The sequence below is a fragment of the Halictus rubicundus genome, chromosome 1, assembly GCF_050948215.1.
Source record: "Halictus rubicundus isolate RS-2024b chromosome 1, iyHalRubi1_principal, whole genome shotgun sequence".
NCBI classification, from domain to species: Eukaryota; Metazoa; Arthropoda; class Insecta; order Hymenoptera; family Halictidae; genus Halictus; species Halictus rubicundus.
Genome location: NC_135149.1, coordinates 21970186 through 21990881, shown reverse-complemented (window position 1 = coordinate 21990881; position 20696 = coordinate 21970186). Strand labels below are relative to the sequence as shown.

Sequence of the window (20696 nt, the reverse complement as noted above, 5' to 3'; positions counted from 1 at the left end):
CGAATGTATCCTTGGTCCTTGCTCCAGCACGATTTATGATATATCTTCTTCCGTCGGACGTTGGAAAGTCGTAACTGGTCTCACTTCTTAGAAAAACAAAAACTCTAGTCTCGATTATCCTTTTTAGCTGGGGAGGGGAGGGGAAATTAGTTCGGTTGATTCTTCGAGAACTGAATCGGAAATTTTAGATTTTATCCTCGAGCGTATGGAATACTTGATTGCCGACTGGGTTGCTCTCTGCAGCGTGTCACTGGACACTTACGAAATTATCTTATTTCTAACGACTATGCCTCACACACTTGATAGTGTCTTGGTAATCGAAGGCCTTCGCCTGGCACGTCGTCACCACATTTTCAGGATCCTTCGCTCCATGGTGCCGATGGAAACAGAAACTCGGTCCCGGAAGAAAAACGAGGCTCTGCGCCGTGAAACCAAATCTTATGATTGTTTCGCACCCCGACGGTGTCTGAAAGTCCTCCGGGACAACGGGAGGAGAAGGGATCCCTTCGGTGAAGGCCAACCACGGACACTCTATTCTTCCGTTTTCTTCGATATCCGACCAACTTCCGGGCGATTCTCGCGTTGCAGTTCTCTCTCCCTCTCTCTTTCTCTCTCACACAGGGATTCGATCTCCGAAAAAAAAAAAAAAAACGATTCCGATGTTCGTCGATCGTCAGTGTCTCTCAAATAGCAACAACCAGTAGATCTGGGCCATTCAATTGGCAATCGAGACTGTAGGTGTTGTTGATCAGGGATCTCCGCTTATCGTGCCTTATCAAACCCGATAAAAATCGCCGAGTGGCAGAAACCGGCAGAGAGACAGCAGAAACGTGTCCCGCGAAGAGACTACTCGTCGTCGGTTGTTAACGATGGTTCGCCGAAGATGTTCTTCCGTCGAGATCGATTGCGTGGGCGTCGAAAAGCATCGACTTCACGGACGCACTTCCTGCGAACTAGCTATGCTCGCTGGTTATGTCCGCTGCTATGCTCGCGGCCACCGTTGACCGACTTCGAGCAACTGAGATGGGAATCGGACAGGCGGATGTCTCTCGGATCCACCGGGCCTTAAGAGGAACGACGTCGGTAGTCGGTAAATTGCGCGACACTGGCGACGTTTAAAATTTTCAGCCTCCGAATGCTCCGGCGATGTCTTCTGTCTAAGAACGATCCGGGTATCTGATCCAATCGCGACCGCTTGTATTAAAAGGCTGACCAATAGTGTCTACGCTGGAGGGTCGACCCGACCGTCAATTGGAACCACTCAGCGCTGATGAGCAAAATGTGACTCGGTTTACCTCGTAGAATCGTCCTGTATACGGTCATGTACTGGATTCGGATTCTGATTAATACCTGACCCGCTACCCCGTCCGATCGACCAATTAACAATTTACAGCCTCCGTTTGAAACTACTCGAATTTCTGAGATGCTAGTATCTTCCCGGACTCGCCATCAGTCGACGGTAGAAAACGTGTATGGCGACGTTTCTCGCGTCTCTGGCCGTAACGTGGCCGCGTCGCAACAGATGTCTGTTTGCCACGTGGATTAATTAATTGCAAAGATGTGATCCGCTGATATCGTCGACGGCCGTTTTTCGCTGGGAGCAACGGGTTTGCACGCGCTCGCTCGCACTGCTCGCGACTCGGAACAACAGGAAGCTGCAGATTGCTCGAGTGCCGACGAACCTTCCTGTGTCGGTAGTCGATCTCTCGTTGAATCGGGCCACGCCGGTCTTTTTTCTCTCTCTTTCTTTCAATTGGCGTAGAGCACAGCCGTTCGATGCCTTTTCCCCAGGTTAACTGTTATCGCAGCCACGTGTCCGCCAGTCGGGAACCAACTGTTGTTAATCGGTGCTCGTGTGCTTCCTCAGACTGCGTGCACGCGCGCGTGTTTGAATAGAAATTCTAGCCTGTTTCGCGGTCGGATTACGCAACGCGACGCGGACTACCAGATTCTTTTTTATCCGTCCAATCTCGGGCGATCCTCTCGGAGATTCGTTAATTGATAACGATCGTAGCGAAACCTGCAACAACAAAATCAATTGTACGAAACGGCGGGCACACACCGCACGCGCGTCGTCGGGTAAGTAACTTTCCACGGACGAGAGTCCCGCGCAACGGTCCATTTATTCCAATCGTTTCAACAAATCAAGTTTCTTTACAGTCGTCGTAACAGGGTCACGGCTGTGCTAAACAAATTCACGCCGTTCTAACTCGCTGTCGTTACATTGGTGCACCACCGGCCGCTTGCCCCACGGGGCTGTGACGTTGCAAACTCGGAGCAAACAAGCCACGCCTACCCGGGGAAATGTAGACTGGAAGGAGCTAGAACTTTTACGAGGATAGAAAATCTAGATCGGGCGAAAGCACCACGAACGTGTACTCCGTGAACGAAGTCACCGCCACTTTAGGCGAATCTACACTGAGATTTTTGAGGAATATCAAATCTAGGTTACACGTGACTATAAATTATTGTCTAATGCACTACCCCGACCACACGTAAACCCGGAGCAACAACGCCACGCCCACTTTACGTACAGTGCAAACGCATATGTTAGAAGTACATCGGGGCGCCATCCATCCGTCCGCGGAATCAACCGTACGCTTTCATCTCCGTGCATCCCAGCTCTCTTTACCCGGCGATCTCGTTGCATTCTCTCGGCGTCTCAGCGCGCACATCCGTTCCCCAGAACGGAGAGAGAGCCGGGCCAGACCAACGGGGTAAGACGCCTGAAGTTTCGCTGATTGAAGTTAATTCCGCAAGGTCATTATTATAGACGCGCTACCCGTTTCCACGCAAATTGAGCCGGCCGCGTCTTCTGCAGGAAAGATCATAGCCGACGCGGGAACCCGACGACTCGGGAGTCGAATGCGCTGCGCTCTACGCCGCGGGATGGATGATCCTGGACCTGCGCACGTGCGCATCGTTCGAGATCAACGACCACGGTGGTGTTCACATAGAATCGTCCGGCGGCCTTGTTTCTCGTCACCGCCCGGAATGCGTGCACGCGACGCGTCGGATAAACGAGATTATTCGCCTGCGCGACCGCCGTTCGATGGATCGAGAGATCGACCGGATCGAACGATCGTTTTAGGCGTCGTCTGTTTTGTTACATCCCTTTTTAGTTAGCTTCAGTCACGAGACAAGCGTGACAGATTAGAACAAATTTTCTAGAACGCGCTACTCGGCGAAAGCGCACGCCGTTCGATGGATCAGGGTGATCGAACGATCGTTTCAGGAATGGTACATGTTTTGTTATACCCCTTTTTAGTTGGCTTCGGTCACGGGACCAGCGTGGTAGATTAAAACGAATTCTCTAGAGCGCGCTAATCGACGAAAGCGCACGCCTACGGACGGTTAACGAACCGCCTTGACCAATTAATGTCGCGTGTCTGGTCTATCTTCGAGAATCTCGCGTCAGCCGGAAGCCAAACAGTCCCCAGTTATGGCACTTTCGTTCGCGGACGTCTTGCGAGGTGAATTCGCGCGAATGGCGGTCTTGATCTCCTACGAGAGCAGAGCTCGTGCATTGTGTAAAAGCTCCTTGCAAGTGGCGAGTCTCTTATCGTGTGCACGTGCAAACCGCTGCGAACCCGGACACATTCCCGCAAATTATACCAGGTCGCCAAGGTCGTTCGTATATGTGTCCCGTGATGGACTGAATGCACGTTCGAACCACGTGTAACGTCTCCTGAGCCGGTTGCCTCTGATTGAAATTATAAACCGGTCGTTACATCCACGTTAGATCGCGGTGTGGATCACGCGCTGCGCCATTATCGAGGCAGCCGATCAGCCGTGAAACGCAGCTGGTGAATCGTACTCGCAACGATCCGCACACGGTTTCGTCATTGAATTTTTATTAAATACAAAAGTCAGTCTGTTAGCTGGAAAAACTTGATTAACGAGAGGATGAGTCAGTCGACGTTCCTGCGCCCGATTTCTTGAGACGCCTGACGACATTCCTGTTCCAGGACGCCGCTCCAAACTTGGTACCGATGATTCAGACCAGGCACCGCGTGCAGAATCGTCTTCGAGCCTAGAACCCCTGTAGCCTCGTTCGGGACTCCGTAGAATATCCTGGAGATCCTGGAGTGCACCAGAGCCATGGCGCAAAGGGGACAAGGCTCCTTCAGCAGGAAGCTCCAGTAGCCGGTGCAAAGATAAGGACCACTCTTCTCCGAATTCGCTTCAGCTTTCCCTAAACCTTCAGAATTGACTTTAGAACCATTGTTCCTTCTTCCAGGACGCACTACAGTCGACTTTAAAGGTTCCTCTGTCGGCAAACGTAAGCTAGACAACGATTCCGGAAAACGTAGCGGAGCCTCTTCGGCGTACTTCCTCTTGATCTTCTTCTCTCTTTCCGTATAGTCCTCGCTGTCCTCTTGATCGGTGTTTGGGGATTGATCGGCGTCTTTTATCAACTTCCAAGCCCCGCCTCCTTGGAGTTTGGCAACGAGATCCACGGCCAGCATAGCTGCGTGCCACATGGGGTGCAGATCGATCCTCGACGCAGCTATCGCGAGGACCCTACCGTCCTCTGGATCAACGATCACTGCGCTGCCGTTGCAGATTTCGTTCCCCACAGCTTCCAACCTGGCAGCTTCCACGGCGATGCTCATGTACCCCTCGATCAGCTCCAGATGCCGCTCCGTGAAGATCGATCCATCGATCAGCTTCTCCACGGTGGGGTCCGGGTGGAAATTCAGGGGCCAGATCTTGGAGGCTTGGGCTGCTTGAGATTTAGTCCTGGCAGGTCTGCTTGGAACCTTTATTATTTCAAAATCGTCCTCCAATAAAGTTAGATCGAACCCTTTGTCATTTAGCATCGTCTTCAGCTCGTCTTGAGTAAGAGTATCTTCCTCGGAAGAAGATCCTGCAGAGTCTAATGGTTTCGTGGTTTTTAGAGGCGCCAGGAGGAGTTTGCTGGCTGAGCAGCGTTTCAGATGATTGAATCCCGGTAGAATCGCCGATATCTTTGGTATCGCGGTTGAAATGTCTCTCTTCTGCTTGAGTAGACCCGCGTAGACGTCTTCCAGGGGCGGATCGTCCGTGAACTCCGAGCTTAAAATCGGTTTCGCTAGCCAGCTTCTAGTCTTTTCTGTTTTGTCTTCCTTGGAACGCTTCGTCGAAGTCATCGCCATTGTCCCCTGAAAAGACGGTGTCTTCACTTTACGTCGAACCTTCTTTCTTGCTCAGTCTTCGTCTGTCTCTTCAGAGACTTCGGGGCGCAACAGGTGTCATGGGGTGTTTATCAAAATGACGTGTGAATGGAACGCTTCACGATTCGTCGTTTCGGTGGAACTGAAATGTTCCGAATGATTTGCGATCGATGGGGGATCGTACGATCCTCGATCAGAGATATTGGGCATCGATATCGCGTCAATCAGCATACTGTTAGCTGAACAAGTAGTTGAGATTGATACGAGGATGATTAAAAATCACGACGAAAGCCCGTTCACGGTCCGCTGGGGACGCTTTCTCGTTCGGTGAAGTAATCACGCTGAGGCGGAAGAATATCCGCGACGGACGCTTTGTGGGAGAGTCGTTGCTCGTTGCGGTGCTCTTGGTACGACTCGCAAGAGGAGAAGCGATTTTAAATTGCTGTCAAGTTGGGCCATGGTCGGATCGATTGTCGGAGTTAGGCGCAATTGTGCGACGTCGATCCGCGGACAGAAGGAGCATAAGGTCTTTGTTGCTAGGCCGGTGGAGCCGTAATCGCTTTTCAATTAGAACCGAATCCGTTCGACGCGAGACTATAGGTGCCCGCATCGCTGTGCCTTCTTCAAATATCCTACACAAATTATAATAAAGTCGGAGACGATGAAACCGTTTGCGGTTTCAGAGAATTCCCGAAAAAATCTGATCGCGAAGTGGCAAACAGCGTAATCGTGATGGGGAAAATCGAGTTACAGAGAATTAAAGAAAATTATACTGACAGAAAAATTGGTGTTAACTATCTTGTTTGATTTCTCGTCTATTAGTGAAAACACCAAGTCGTGGGAAGCACTTGTTAACAGCATAATGACAGGCCTATTATCAGATAACGAGATAACACCTCGGGTTCGTGTATCGAAAATTTTCCGGTACGAGCAGCTTCTGGCAAGTCAATCTTTTAGGGAGCGACATCACCGAAAAATCTCTATTTTCAAATTTCGATTATCTCTATTTTCAAATTTCCCAAATGTACAAACATGGACATGAAACATGAACATGTAATTTCTTTAACCCTTCTGCGCTGTTTAAAAAATTGGGATATTTATATTTTGAGGAATAAACTGGGCTGTAATCAACATTCAGTTTTGAAACGTATTTAGATCTTCATTCCTGTACAAACGGTTGATGTTCCATTAACTTTTATAATCCAGCAAGACAAATTCAAATTGAAAGCAAAGACCTGCTTTCGGAAAATTAGATTGATGGTAAAGCCAATGTAATAGGTAGAAATTACAAGTTTAAGGTCTCCGAGATGACTTCCAGGCCCACGTTGAGCGCTGTGAAGTAACAATGAAGCACATAAACGACTGAAGTGATGGAGTCGGTAGATTATGAAGTTTGAAATGAAAAAACGAAGTCACGGGTCTGAACGACGGTCGTTAGGAAGTGAGTTCTTAAAGCGTATTAACCGGCGGGAGGAAAATATGCCACGGTCAGATGATCTGTGAATGGATAAATGAGTGGACAGGACAGATTAAATTATAAAACGTTCATAGCGTAATGGCATACGGCGAATGCGAGGTTATTGTTAAAGCTGGTCATTAGGCGAGCAATAATTTTATTATACTTTCTTCAAAGCTCCCATTCCAAGCATCGAATCAACTAATCATCAAAATTAACAAATCTCTCGAACCTCGTCCCCAAGACAAATCTCCTAATTTAACAAATGACTACTGCAACTATAACAAATTCACCATAGCTCCGTCAATCTTATCCAGAAATTAATTATCGTCGATTTAAAATACTCGTTAATATCGCTTCGAAGTCGCGTGACGTTCGAACTTCGCGGGCCGCCGCGCGCGCCAAGATGGCGGCGGTCCATTCGCGTGAAGCGTGTTCCTTATATAATAGAAAAGGAACAACAAGCGGGAGCGAGTGACGCAGCACGCGTAAACGTAGACTGGCCACAGGCGAATGCACTCGAGGATCCGGATTCGTAGTGCGACAAATCAAAACGAACATAACAGTTTCGTACCGGACGGGAAAATCTCGTTTCCGGCGATCCTGGGGTAGTCTGCGTTTTCAACGGGTTCGGTTCACGCGCCAATATGTCTTCCCCCTGGCCTTGAAACGAGACGTGACACGCGTGTCCCGCATCTTGTCAACACAAAACAAAACAGAGCCGATCGGTATTGAGTGATCGGCGTACGGAAGACTGTCGGGACACGTCGGTGATACGCGTGCACACGTGTTCGCTCGCCTAATCTTTTCGGTGCGACGTCAGAAACCGTAACTCCTTACCTGCTGCTGTGAGAGAGAAAGCGTATCACGTTCCTCGGCTGCCTATTCTCGAGCCTGCTGCAACTTCACGGGGACGACAGAGGAAAAATAAACCTGTTACTGTCAGCTGCGACCAGGGAAATTCTCTGGTTATCCTGCGCACGAACCACCGTCACACAAATACCACGGTAACACACGTGAAAATATCCGCGGAGATCGACGTTTAGAGGAGGTCGACCTATACCTTTCGAGATTGCGAGTTATCGGCGCGCAAGCGCACCCTCTGCCGGCCGGCTTTCGAAACAACAGACTGGAGGAAGGGAGACGAGGCGGAGCCGCGCTGATTTTCCTCATCATTAATTGCAGTGTAAGTAGTGTCAAATTAATTAGTAACAGCTCATGTTATCATCGATCTGATTGTAAACATTTTCCAAAACTGTGGACTACACAATTTTGTTAGTATAGCTTGTTCTTTTCAGAACGTTCTGTACTTGGGAATTCGAATCTTGTGTATTGTATGAGACAATGTACTTATCTTGTAGTACTGATTGTTGTATCAATTTAAAGTTAAGTATGTAATGCTGAGGATCATGTATAAATTGTTATTCATCAAGATTAACGTAGAAGATCGAAGGTTTTGAGAAGAGGTACGTGTTTTAAGAAAATGGGATCAAATGATGTGAAGTTTTTCCTGTAAGAATTATTTGATTCCAAGATTGAGTCTTTGGGAGTAAGTATCTAATTAGAGTTGGTATTATATTCTATTTCATTCATATGTTGGTAAGTACTGTTTGGTAATGATATGTGCTAATCGTAATCAGCTTATGGTGAATTGGTCTGAGGCAGGCGTAACATTTACTGCTTTAAATAGAAATCTATAAATACATGATTTTGCTTCAGCGATTATATTAAAAATTTATATATAATATTTAGGGTATATTTAGGTTTATGAATGGTTCAAGGGTATACAAGTTTATTTAAAACATTCACAAATAATTGGGGTAATTAGGGAATCCAAATATTTATACATGGAATGGTAAGTTAGGAAATTTGGCGCGGCTATTTCCCGCCATTTCCGCGATAGGCCTCGAGCGCTTCCGTCATTTTGGATTCGTGCGCGTCCTTAGCATTAGTTATTCAAATATGTAATTCTAATTCTAGGCAGCCAGAAAATTAGTTTTAATTGAGAATTTAGCTGTGGAGACCTATTAATGCAATCTTTAATAATTTAGTTATCCCAGGAAGTAGTTTAATGATTTAACTTTAGCCCTTAATTGTATTATTACAGCTGTAGTAACTCTGAACATATGTAATGCATGTTGTATTCTAATTAATACTTATTAATAATAAAAAAAATAAATATAAATTAATATTCCATTTAATATTGTTACAGTAACGTCCATTGAATGGTGGAGAACAATGGTGGTTACCTACAAAATACTTGTTCCTATTATAGAACAATTTTTATTTTTTTAACATGAAAGCTTCATGTTCCACATTTTAAATGGATCCTAATGAAAATTTCCTTAATCCCTTTGCGCTTTAATATTCCACAGAAAAATTTGACTTTCTGTTGGAATGAATCACGAACGAAAAAGTCGTTCTGATGGCAGAAGGAAGATTCGTTTGTGAGCCTAATAGCTGACGGTTGTCCTGCACGATCGCGTCCGCATTGAGATCGATGCTTGTACGTCGAAGCGAAACTTTTATGCTCCTGTTAGCCGTTATTACGATTAGTTAACGAGGCCGAAGACGCTGGTTATGCGATCCACAGACGAAGCGCAGCGATGATGTTGGGTGGGGGAAGGGATGATCGTCGTGCAGCGAGGTCGTTGCTGCATACGATTATGATAAATCGCGATGTCGCTCGTGGGAAATGAAAGTCGTTTGCCTTGCGCAGGTGGAAAGCGACGGAAAAAAACATGGGAGGAAAAACCGCGGGTCTCGAGTTTGTTAATTACGTAACGGTATGTAATTGATCGGCCGAGCGACACACATATTAGGAAACCGGTCCCCGGGTTCGTTTAATCCGATCGAATCAATTTGCTCGGCGAACCGATTGATCGATGACTCGCGCGTACCCCTCGCCGAGATCATTCAAGTGAAGTTCGCGTATGTCTCGAAGTATTTCAAGTATGTGATCGCTGCGTCATACAAGTACTCCATTTGCTCCTGAAAGCAACAACGTCCAGATAAAAATATAAATACAAAATTGTAATTTTATCGCAATAGTTGCATTTACCAGACTCTTGACGAAACCATGATTAGATCGCCTAACCGCGCGACTGGCCAAACAAACGTCACATTCTCGTTCCACAGCCATTCTCTCCAACAGTACATTTAAGGCTAAATAGAGCCCACAGCCGGTGACACCGTCGCTGAAAACAATTTAGATGCAATATCTAGCGATTGTCAATTTTATTAAAATTAATAGTGAAGTAGTTACTGGCAGAGGACGACTGTTGGTCCATCTCCCCTGGCGATCTTCTCTGTGGCTTGCCACAGTGTCACCAGTGCGATCATCGACGGTGGATCTTGATTTTTTCCGGGTTTCCATTCCGTCGAAGTTGCTATCGTCACTTGTTGCTCAGTAGGGGGCTTCTGTGGTAAAAGAAAAATTAAAATGTCCAGCTATTGAAGCCTAGTTCAGCTACTTACCGTCATATTGTCGAGCAGAGTTAGCCTCTCTAGCGAGTAGTAGTCGTTCGTGATAGTTTCCTTCGTTTTGATATTTATATATGGCACTGGTTTGAACTCCGAGCTTGGGACGATCGAGCAACACGTCTGAAAGAAGTATCAACGTGAAACGTGTCCGTTAGATCACTGATTCTCTTGCTACCAAAATTCACCAGTGCTATGGTTCAGTTTTAGAAAACTAGAAACTGAAATTTTATGAATTATCTAACCGGGTCATCGGGGTCAGGTGGTTGCAAAGCGACGATCAATTCGATTTTATACTCTGCGACCATCCTCCAGAAATCACCAAGCGTCCCTGGCATGGGCAATTGCGTCGCGATATACTGATTCTGCATTTTAACACCGTCCACGTACACTGCGGATATGTAATCGCTGTCCTCGTCTGTCGGTGGATACCTCTTCAAGTACACCCTGCCGATTCTCGCTGTAATGAAAGTACTATAGCATCAGCCTCCCTTAAAGGCGCAATTCGTCTAGTTAATCGTACCGCACCTGAAGCTAACTCTGGGAATCTGTTTTTGTTGAGATTGCATTTCGACAGGACCATTTTGCTGGCTGCTGGCCTAAGGGCTTCGTCTTGCCAGATTGCCTTTTCTAGACTGAAAATCTCCATTCGAGTCAGGTCGTCCACCGATCATTATTAAGATGTACCAGAACTATTTACCTTTGCTGTTGAATGGGCAACTGGTTCTTCAGCTCGTTGATCTTCACGGGCAAGAGTTCGTCACAGGGTAGAGACGTCGAGATAGAAAGTAGACACTCGAGGAGAGTCAAATGTGCTAACAGATATTGTTGCTTAGTATCCACCATGTTGGCCCTTTGGCTCCTAATGGACGCAGTCTCGGCGAATACGTCGACCATCTGAAATTATAGTTCATTAGCACGCAAAAACTTCTGTAGTCAAACGGATGCTGTAAGTTCGTTTTACCCCCTCGGCGGCAGCTCTTCGTAGACAGATGTCGCAGAGAATTATGGTTCCCGTTCTGCCGACGCCTGCGCTGCAGTGGACCACGGCGGGCCCATTTCCGGGTGACGTTGCCAACAGCTTCTTCAAGTACGTCACCACCGAGTGTGTTGACAGCGGCACTCCGTGGTCAGGCCATGCGGTGTAGTGCAGATGTTCGATCTAGTTTCAACACAGCACTGAAAATTAACCGTCCTGCCTTGCAATCGAACCCCGAGGCTTCAAAATTTTATATTTAATTTCTCATGGAAACTAATTAATACGAGTCACATGTCGTTTCTATTCAGATGTCGTTTTCACGTAAGGGGTCAATCATTCTCATGACGTCCACCATTTTGGAACTAACTACCTTGCGAGTCTCTTCTCCGCTAGTCAGATGCAACGTGCGGAACGTGTAATCAGCGTACACAGTATGTTTCGCGTTGAAGACAACTAGATCCCCGTACTTCTTCTTCTTCCCAATGTCCGGCCAATATTGCTCGCACTTGATCTATTAAAATTCAGCTAATTACTCTCGGTTCTACAATTATTCGACTGGAATAACTGTTCGATCGAACCTTTCCATTCTCTATCACGTTCGCCAGCATGCAGATGATCAGGCTCTCCTCCTGCCAGACCATCCTCCAGAAATCGTTTACTGTAGCTGGTTTCGGTCCCTGTGTTGCTATGTAACACTTCTCCTTCTTGTAACCCTTGATGTAATTTGCGTTGATGTAATCGGAGTGAGGATCGTCTGGTAGTTTTTCCAATATCACTCGGTTCTCATCATCTGTAAATCATAAACGATCAACTGGACAGATTGACCAGCGAGATCATTGACTGCAAGATCGGGATCCAAGAATATCCCAGAAATTTCTATCAATTCAGTCGAAGAGATCAAGACTAAACAACCCAGATTGGTCGCTGTGACAAGTTTTGTGGATCCTATTAAAACTAATTGTTCGATTTAAATAAATGATTAGGAGGTTCTTACGCACAGGCTATGAGGTTCGCGTACCGATTCTTCGGTTTGTTCTGCGGCAGCTTGCCATAATCCCACGGCTTGGTCTGGCCCCTGGGCATTGTCTTTCGAGAAAGAGAAAATCAGACGACGAACGAAACCGCGTAAAAATTAATTATCAGGGAGAGGCTTACGTTGTACTGTTTATCCAAGAGACCCGACTCGATGGCTTGCTTCACGTAATCCTCGAAGTCCTTCACTTTCACCAGCGAGCTATTATTTTCCTTTTGATTAGCGTCGTCGTAGCCGGCGAGTAGCAAAGAATCGTCGGGTAGCGTGTCGACGCGCGACAGACATTCTTTGCGAGATGCTATAGGCGTGCTGGTTAAAATTCGATTCGAATTCAAAGACTCCCTATCCTCCTGGTTCGGTAAGTTCACGGCGAGGACAACTTCCTCCTGGGGAACTTCGTCCGCCAGTGGTTTCATTCTTTTTCTAAAAAAAAATTACAGGAGCTCACAGATTCAAAATCTTCTCTGGCGAAAAACTGATGTTACCTTCGGTAGAGATAGAAAGCTACGGCTGCTAAGATAAGAGCCACGATGATAGGGATAAGCCAGAACGCGATTGGTCGCTTAGGCACCTCGCCCATGTGCACAGACAACGATTTCGCGAGCACAACCTTGCTATTCTGCAAATCCTCACCCGTTACCAGAACCACAGCTATCACGTAGGACTCTTGCGGCTTCAGAGGACAGTTTACCACACCATCGTACAGTTTGTTGTCGCCTACCATGAACGGTTTGCCGGCGATCTCGTTCGTCTGTCACACGAAAACAGTTTTGCTGGTTTACGGTTCGGTACTTCTCGGAAATAAACCATAAGCATCCTACGAGTCTCTCAAAGAAGAACATAAATTGCTATTAATAACACTGACTGCTTCTATAAATTAAGCGGTCGACACTAAACGCATAAAATTCTCGTGGCAGTCAACGTGCTGCAATTTAGGCTGATCCGAGGCCCGGTGATTTAGGCTGATTTAGGCATGCTTACGGGTAAAGTGGCCGCGCGCCATGCGGTGTCATAGTAGTCGATCCCCGCTTCCTCGGTGAGGACGCGACTCGCCTTGGTATAGTGACTGCAGGGCTGAGAGCCTTTCACGATCACATGCATTACGCTGTGCCGCGTGTCATTCAAAACCACAGGAATGTGCAACAGTATCATTGAACTTTCGTTCCGCACTTCCAAGGTCAGGTCCTTTTCGAACGCGATCGCCAGAGGTGTATGCACCCGATCGAACTTTTCCTCGCTGAACAAACCCTCGACTGTCTCGGCAACGATGGAGATGTTGTAGGTGGTCGATGGCATTAGGTACAATCGATCCTTGTATTCTCTTTGGTAATTCTCCACTGGATATTCGCGCCGCGCGGGCCCCAATTGCGCACCCTCTCTGAGATTCGTGGACTTCGTGCTTATGATCAGATTGAACCTGCGGAGACGTCCACCTGTTTTCCACGGATGGGACCAGGTCACGCCGACCACACCTTCAGGAAACGCCTGAAGTCGAAAGACTTCCGGTTGACTCGGCGGGAACGCTTCGCGGAGGACAGGAACGGAGCTTGGTATGCTGTAGGTGGAAACGTTCTTGTTCTCTACTAACACCTGTCGATTAGGAACAGCTCCAGTATACATGAATTATTATATCATTGCTGCGTGATTTTTTAAATAATCCGTCGCCAAATCAGAGAAATTGACTCACCTTAATTATTTCCGTTCTTGAGGGAACAGAGAATAGAGGATAGGTAATCTTTATAATCGCGCAGATATACTCCGTCCACAGAGAGCAATAGTCTCCTGGCAATACGGTCCACAATTGATTGTATGCGTTTCCCTGCACATGATAGCGCAGTATTTCTCCATTGAGGGGTGGCTTTGGTTCCTGCCATCTCAGCTGCATGATACCGTTTTTGGCGTTGAACTCGTACGCTTCTAGATTTCTCACTGGCGGCGGCTCTATGGAAAGTAATCTCGATCATTGAGCGTCATGCCTGGCTTCGACGAGATGTTTTCAAAGTTTCGAAAACCTTTCGGGGGTGACCTGAAAGGGAACCTCCGAACAACGGACTCGTCGTACGGAGATTTCCAGCTTCGGATCGCGTAGATCCTCGCCACATAGTCCTCCGCGCCATGAAGGATGTTTCTAACATTTAAGGTTTCTATCGACGTTCTCTTCGTGACATTGAAGTTTTTTACTGCTTCACTGACGCCGGTGATGATAATTTTGGCCAACAGACTGCCGGTAATTGTGCTGCAGTCTTCTGGCGGACTCCACGCTAGCACGAATCCCTCGAGCCTGACGTTGCTGAACGTCTCAGAGGGGATCACTAGAAAAATAATCTTTAATCAATTATAATTCTATCTCAGCTCTAATCTTAATTCTGTGCAATTCTACTATGTAGATTCAAAAAGACTCATTTTGTTGAATATTACGATGAGCAGACTGCGGATGTTTACAAATACAAATTCCTTTTTGCATTTAATAATTCTATCGCGCGTTTCATATGCTTATTCGTGAACACAAATCAGTAAAACGATTTCGAGAATTGAAAAATACTATTGTATTATTTCCTACCCGTTACAATCATTACGAAGAGAAACGAATGTGTATGCAGCTTCTGTATCTTACAATCAATGCAAATAATTTTCGTTTTGTAGAAAAACCCTCAGTCTAATAACCAGTTACCAGCTTGATCGGTGGAGAACGTAATTCCCTTGTCCTCGCTGCAAAAGGAGTTGCAGGCTGAGATCTTCGCAGTGTACTTCGCATACGGCGCTAGCTGTGAGAATTCTATGGTGGTGGTGAGCGTGGTGGATGTTCTCAGCTCTTTTTGCGGTGAACTTAAACCGTAATCGGTGCAGCCGAAATACTCAATGGTCTGGAAATTGCAATTGAATTAGGACCATAGTCGCCCGATTCCTGCTAGCTTTCCGTTACCTTCAGCACAACTTGGTATTTCTTTACGATTCCGTTTTCGCGCGAAGGACGGTTCCAGCTCAACTTCACGGTGCTCGACGTCGTTTTGCTTTTGATGTTTCTCACTTTCGACGGTGCTGTAAACGTGAACAACATCTTCAAGCATCTCGTGAATTAAATACTCTTTTCTCGGACCAGCAATTCAAATAGGCTTTGGAATTTGATTGGCAGTGATCTTTTTGTGTTTTATTCAAAGAGGTGATCGGACTGCTGTAAACGGTGGATTTTATGCGCTTATGACAAAAAGGAGTTATTGCAATTTAAAACAGCAACTTTGGAATGTCGATGTACTATTTTGAACCTAATATGATTATTAAAGACGGAAATTTCTGTATGACTGCTGTCCCTTGCAATTGATGCAGACAATTTTCATTTTGCATAAAAATCCACAGTGTACAGATCAGGTTTGCGAGATTCAAGGGCAAAGTCTATCAAGAACGGGCTTTCCTGTTCATTTCTATTCACCTGCTTCGAGAGTTCGAACTTCGCGCGAGAAGTAATCCTTTCCTTCTCTCGTGATCATGATTTTATAGATAGTGTATGGTGTCAGGTTTTCAAATTCGTACGGCAGGCTGCTCAGAGGTCCGTTATGAGTTTGTCGACCCGTGTCTCGGTCCTCGATAATGAAATTGTACCATTTAACCGGACAGGAGGTCGAATCCTGCGACACCGAATTCCTCTTTAGTATCAAGCTCGTGTTCTTCTGTTTCACTTCGAAGTTGGTGCTCGCTGAAACATTAATTTCAAAGTGACACCATACAGTGAAGATTTTCATCCCGTGGTAAACTTACGATTGCAACGTGTCATGAAATTCGTCCATTCTCCCTCAATGTGATAGAGATTATTCGTCTTCAAACTGCATCTAATACTATAGGAAACACCAGGTTGCAAGCTGACGCTGTATGCAAATAATTTGGTATCGTTGCCCGACACCGTAACGTCTTCGAAATTGCGTTCGCTCTGTTCTCCTTCTTTCTAGCGAATACAGAAGTTCGATCAGAGTGATTGCTTACAACGTCATTGAACTCAGTTCTGCTTACCAGTATCTCACACACGTAAGTCGGGAATACTAATTGATATTCCTCCTTCTTTGGAAGAGAAACGTAAATCGACGTCTCGTTGATGAAATCAATGGTCGGTGGTGGAAGAGGATCGATACCTTCGGAGAACACGCAAATAATTATTCTTCGATTATTTTTCTGATACTATTCTTCTGCCAGATTACCTATTTTACAGAGGGGTGGTAATTTGTACCCTCTCGACAGGTCGCAACCGAACATGCACTCTCCGGTGCGAGAATTGCATTCGTTGTCTAAGCAAAAGCCGCAAGTCCGTTTGCAATCGTGGCCATACTGCTTAGGGGCGCAAACTGCAAGACGAGTATATCGACTGATTTTGATGACGATTTTGACGTATTATTGACTAATTTTAACTGGATGGAGGAGTGTATAATATTAAAGTTCGGAAGAACCATCTGTTGATTGCCAAAACGTGAAATTGTTGTTGGACAGTGTAACTATCATTATTAGGTCGGTGCAAAAATAATAATACTTTCAGACTTCAATGCCTACTTTAGAGTGAACTGTTAATCGAATATGCTCGTGTAATATCTAGACAGCGGATCTTTATGCGAAATAAAAATGTTCTACCTGAATTGCAACAAACTGGAATGAAGTAGAAATTGATTTCCTTTCTTAGAATAGGTTGAAAATAATATAACAGTATTCTTAAATTCTTCTAATGTTTTTACCGTTTTAAATTACACCTACTCATTGTTGTCATAAACGTATCAAATCCGCAGTCTAGTAATATATGAAATGTTGAGCTGAAGTGCAGGTGCTTCAATTATTTTTCCACCGAGCAAACATTTTCTATATAGATTGCTACTTGTGTCACAACGTGGCCCAGTGAAGCCAGATGGACAGGTACAGCCTGGCTCCTCGCAGATCGCTGCACTCCTGCAGTCTGCCTGGAGCTGCAGATCCTTGGTGCAGCTGACAGAGCAGTACGGTCCCACTTTGTCCGATGGACAATCTGAATCAGCTGATGGGAAAGAGCAGAAATTAGAGCGATCATTCTATGATCTAACACTGAAACTAGGAAATTCAACGACTGCAATGTTACTGAACGTCGTAGCAAATTTTGGGGATTACCGAATTCCATGTTCAACGTGGCAACAGGCAAACTAGTCACGACGGTGTTTTCGTTGTAGAACAGTTTCTGACAGGTAACGTTCGGCCAATAGTATCTCGAATCATGGTAATCCACGGTCGCAGTCATTTTCCCCTTTCGTGTAGAACCTGTGCAAACATCGCGATCAATTTATTAAGTGATTTCTAATAAAATCGAACGGCTCGGTTATCAAAAGAGAGACTCGAAAAGCAATTTTTATCAACTTCACACCTGGCCATGGACACGAGCGTACATTTGCCACCGCCCACAATGGATTAGGTGTCTCCTGCTTCAGTATAGTAACCATTCTCAGTGTCACTCTCGAATTTCCCGAAGAAAGGGTCTTCTCCACCCGCACGTATTGCCATGCTGGCAAACCGTGAACGGTGGGAGACCCTTTTATCAATGCCAAAGTTTGTTCGACGCTTCCGCTGGACGGATTCGCCAGCGTCAATTCCAGCTGACACTCTGCACACAATCCGACTGCCATTTCAACGCAAAAGTTGGTGGTAGTTACGGACAGTTCGGGACTCGCGAGGACCGCGTCTTGGTTGGTCGTGTGGAGGAAATCGTCTAAAATAGACCCACACAGTGACACTGTTTCCTATACAAATTTGAACACGTTGATCACCGGCTACAATTAACACATTACCTACCGGCGATTGATTCATAATTTTTGAAAGTGTATGGTTCGTGAACGGGGACTATTTTAATTGATCCTTCAACAGCACCGTCAACTTCAATCGTGCTATTCAAATTTTTAGCCATCCTTTTTATGATATGTGCTCAAAGAAATAAATTTGTTGAATAATTTCACATGGGTGCATCTTTACACTCTCAATAATCGTAAATTAATCAATACTGGAACGCGTGAAACTAGTATCAATGTTTTCTAAGCTTAGTGATAAATTCATGAACACAGAAATGCAGTGAATCATGTGACAGTGTCTGTCATGTGGCAGGGTGAATGTAAAGAGAATTGCTTTAGTTTCGCCAGTGATCAACGTGTTAAGGGTATCCGAGTAGCTCACATAAGTGAAACCGAAACAGCGCCGGTTTCCTGCTCCGCACGAACAGGTTGTAGTTAGCATTCTGTCTCGACAAGAGTTTCTCACTCTCAACGAACGTCAGGATCATCCTCTCGCTGTCGTAAACCGAAATGTTGCCCGTGCTTTCGTTCCACGTTACAACGAACGTTTTCCACTCGAACGGGGAGAGCGGCGCGTGCTGTACCAAAGGTGACAATTAACTATTAGAAACTCCACGATCAAGATGTTCAAATGGAATCGAATTGGTCAATGAAATCACCGTGATATTATCTCTTTCCTGCTGGCAGGAATCCTCTATTGGATACTCGTTCGGCTTTGGCACGCCATTCACACATTTTCGTATCACCGATCTACTGTCAAAGGTTCGAGTCTTCGAAATTATTCAAGACATTATGTATCGAAACTTCTACAACAAATATTTCCTCAACGTATTGCTAAATACGGCAGCAGTATTGCCGGAATGGTGGGATATTATCGAGAAGTTCGAAACGGCTCCGAAGATGACTGTTTAGAACTGTTTTATAAAGGATCTGACTAACACAGTTGTGAATCACTGTTTTTCCCCGAACAACTGTTATCAATGCGGATTTGCTGCACGTACAATAAAACTGAGTAAAACAGTGAAGATATTCAGAGAATTTCAAAATACTGACGTATTATTTCCGATTCGTTAAAATCATTACGAAAAGAAATGAATATTCGTGTAGCTCCTGTGGCTTGCGATTATTATAGACAATTTCATCAGGAACCGAACTTTCCAAGTATTACCAATTCCATGATGTTATCGTTTTATTTAGGGAAATACAGTGATTTCTCTATATATGTCGCCAAGGCCTGGATGATAAACGTCGAGTTATCCCCACTACCGCTACCACTACCGTGAGGGGCCACGGAGCTCGAGAGGCCTTGGACGCCGAGGAGTATAAACACAACACGGCTCGGGTATGTCTCCTGGACGATACACGACGCTGGCATGACCCATGTTGTTGACGTATATCGAGAATTCACTGTACTATTTTATAAAGGTTCTTCGCAGCCATTTCAAGAACCGAAATCGATGTTACAACGGTCTCCAACAAATTACTTAGATTAATAATACCGACTTTGTATTGTTCCAGCCACCAATGACTATCCAGTAGCTCGAATTGGTGGTACACCTGTCGCCCCAACAAATTAGTATGTAAGCATCCGTCGTTCCTCGAATGGAGACCACGAGCGGTGACATACTCTGCATCGTGTGGATAAACTGGTACTCGTCCGTTTTAATGAAGTGCTCTTCGAACTCTGCGAAACGTAAACTTTGAACCCTCCGATTGAGTTGCATATCGATCTATTGAATCGAACCTTCCCATCGTCGATCGAGCACGGGTCCCATAGGTGTCTCTGAGGAGTTTGTTCGGTTCCAGCCTTCGGTGCTCCAGGATGAGGCGCAGTTATTAAACCAGCCCAACTCACAGTCCAGTTGACTCCTTTGACGGGGCTCGTCTGGGTTTTTGAATGCTGCAATTTGTGCACAGTGTCACCCACAAAAATCACTGCTTCGAGACCGATTCTTCGAAGCAGATCCATCGATGAGTAATCCCTAGACTGGAGATCTTGATGCGTTCGTGGCATGTACACGTGTTTAAAATACAAGAAAACATGACATTAAGGATATCTATACTGCATGCTTATCGTAAGGAATTTTTTAGTTGACAAATTCAGAAGCTGTTCCACATTTTGGTTTCCATAAAATACGCCATGGAAATTTGCATACAGATCCACAGTCTAGCGATCAATTTGCGAATCTGTAGTACTCGAATTATTGTAGCGTAGAAATTATTCAGCGTGAAACTAGAGTAGGTTCTCTATTTCTCGCAAAATTATTATGTCCGGTTTGATTTTTCCTATTTCAATATTACTGTGTGCACGTTCCTGTCGTTCTCGGAGAACATCCTTGGACTTACCGGTGACGTCCCGTCTATCAGTAAACTGATAACTACTGTAGAACCAGTTCAAATTACTGTTCCATGTTAATCCCGCGCCGTCGTCGTCGGAAACGCAGATCAATATTCTGTTCTTGTAGTACGTATCTTCTTTTCCTCTGAGGACAGCCAGTTTTCCAGAAACGACAGCGAACTGTACCGCGAGAATCAGCACTTCTGCCACGCTCATTGTTCAGAGAACAGAAAGAACAATCGTATACCACAATCGCCCTCGCGAACCTCATAAGATTCGTTCTCGACGAAGTCACATTTTACGTTGAAGCACGGTCCGTTGCGTCGCTCGCCGCGGAAAATGAAATTCTGTCAAAGGAACTGGGCTTCCGACAGGCGAATCTGCGATAAGGAGCGTTTCCGGTAGTCGCCAACGAAGCGACATACCAAAAACTGATAAATCTGAAGGATCGGTTCGCTGAATCGAACACAG

General features: G+C 45.6%; 2 protein-coding genes across 2 annotated transcripts; both read right to left on the bottom strand.

Annotated features, from left to right (window-relative positions):
* Positions 1-1004: 1004 nt before the first annotated feature.
* On the bottom strand, positions 1005-20560 carry LOC143357496 (receptor-type tyrosine-protein phosphatase delta). The gene is made up of 31 exons (XM_076794032.1): positions 20234-20560; positions 19632-19787; positions 19391-19571; positions 18547-18640; positions 18270-18465; positions 17470-17811; positions 17220-17366; positions 16954-17109; positions 16292-16435; positions 16107-16225; positions 15858-16041; positions 15532-15795; positions 15028-15143; positions 14776-14968; positions 14117-14416; positions 13792-14045; positions 13086-13694; positions 12590-12855; positions 12227-12527; positions 12070-12157; positions 11650-11861; positions 11442-11582; positions 11057-11254; positions 10793-10989; positions 10621-10727; positions 10338-10552; positions 10090-10215; positions 9878-10032; positions 9674-9809; positions 7453-9603; positions 1005-2020 (listed from the first exon to the last, which is right to left on the bottom strand). The coding sequence occupies exons 1-30, from the start codon at positions 20439-20441 to the stop codon at positions 9529-9531; spliced, it is 5880 nt and encodes a 1959-aa protein (XP_076650147.1). The 5' UTR covers positions 20442-20560; the 3' UTR covers positions 1005-2020; positions 7453-9528.
* Positions 1514-6130, bottom strand: LOC143357547 (putative inactive tRNA-specific adenosine deaminase-like protein 3). The gene has a single exon (XM_076794117.1). The coding sequence runs from the start codon at positions 5136-5138 to the stop codon at positions 3912-3914; it is 1227 nt and encodes a 408-aa protein (XP_076650232.1). The 5' UTR covers positions 5139-6130; the 3' UTR covers positions 1514-3911.
* Positions 20561-20696: the final 136 nt, after the last annotated feature.

Coding starts and splice junctions, on each gene's coding strand:
- LOC143357547 (XM_076794117.1), bottom strand. CDS start 5,138: ATGGCGATGACTTCGACGAAGCGTTCCAAGGAAGACAAAACAGAAAAG.
- LOC143357496 (XM_076794032.1), bottom strand. CDS start 20,441: ATGAGCGTGGCAGAAGTGCTGATTCTCGCGGTACAGTTCGCTGTCGTT. Junction 17,110..17,219: donor CACGTTGAACATGGAATTCG/GTAATCCCCAAA, acceptor CTTTCCCATCAG/CTGATTCAGATTGTCCATCG. Junction 10,728..10,792: donor TTGCCCATTCAACAGCAAAG/GTAAATAGTTCT, acceptor GGAGATTTTCAG/TCTAGAAAAGGCAATCTGGC.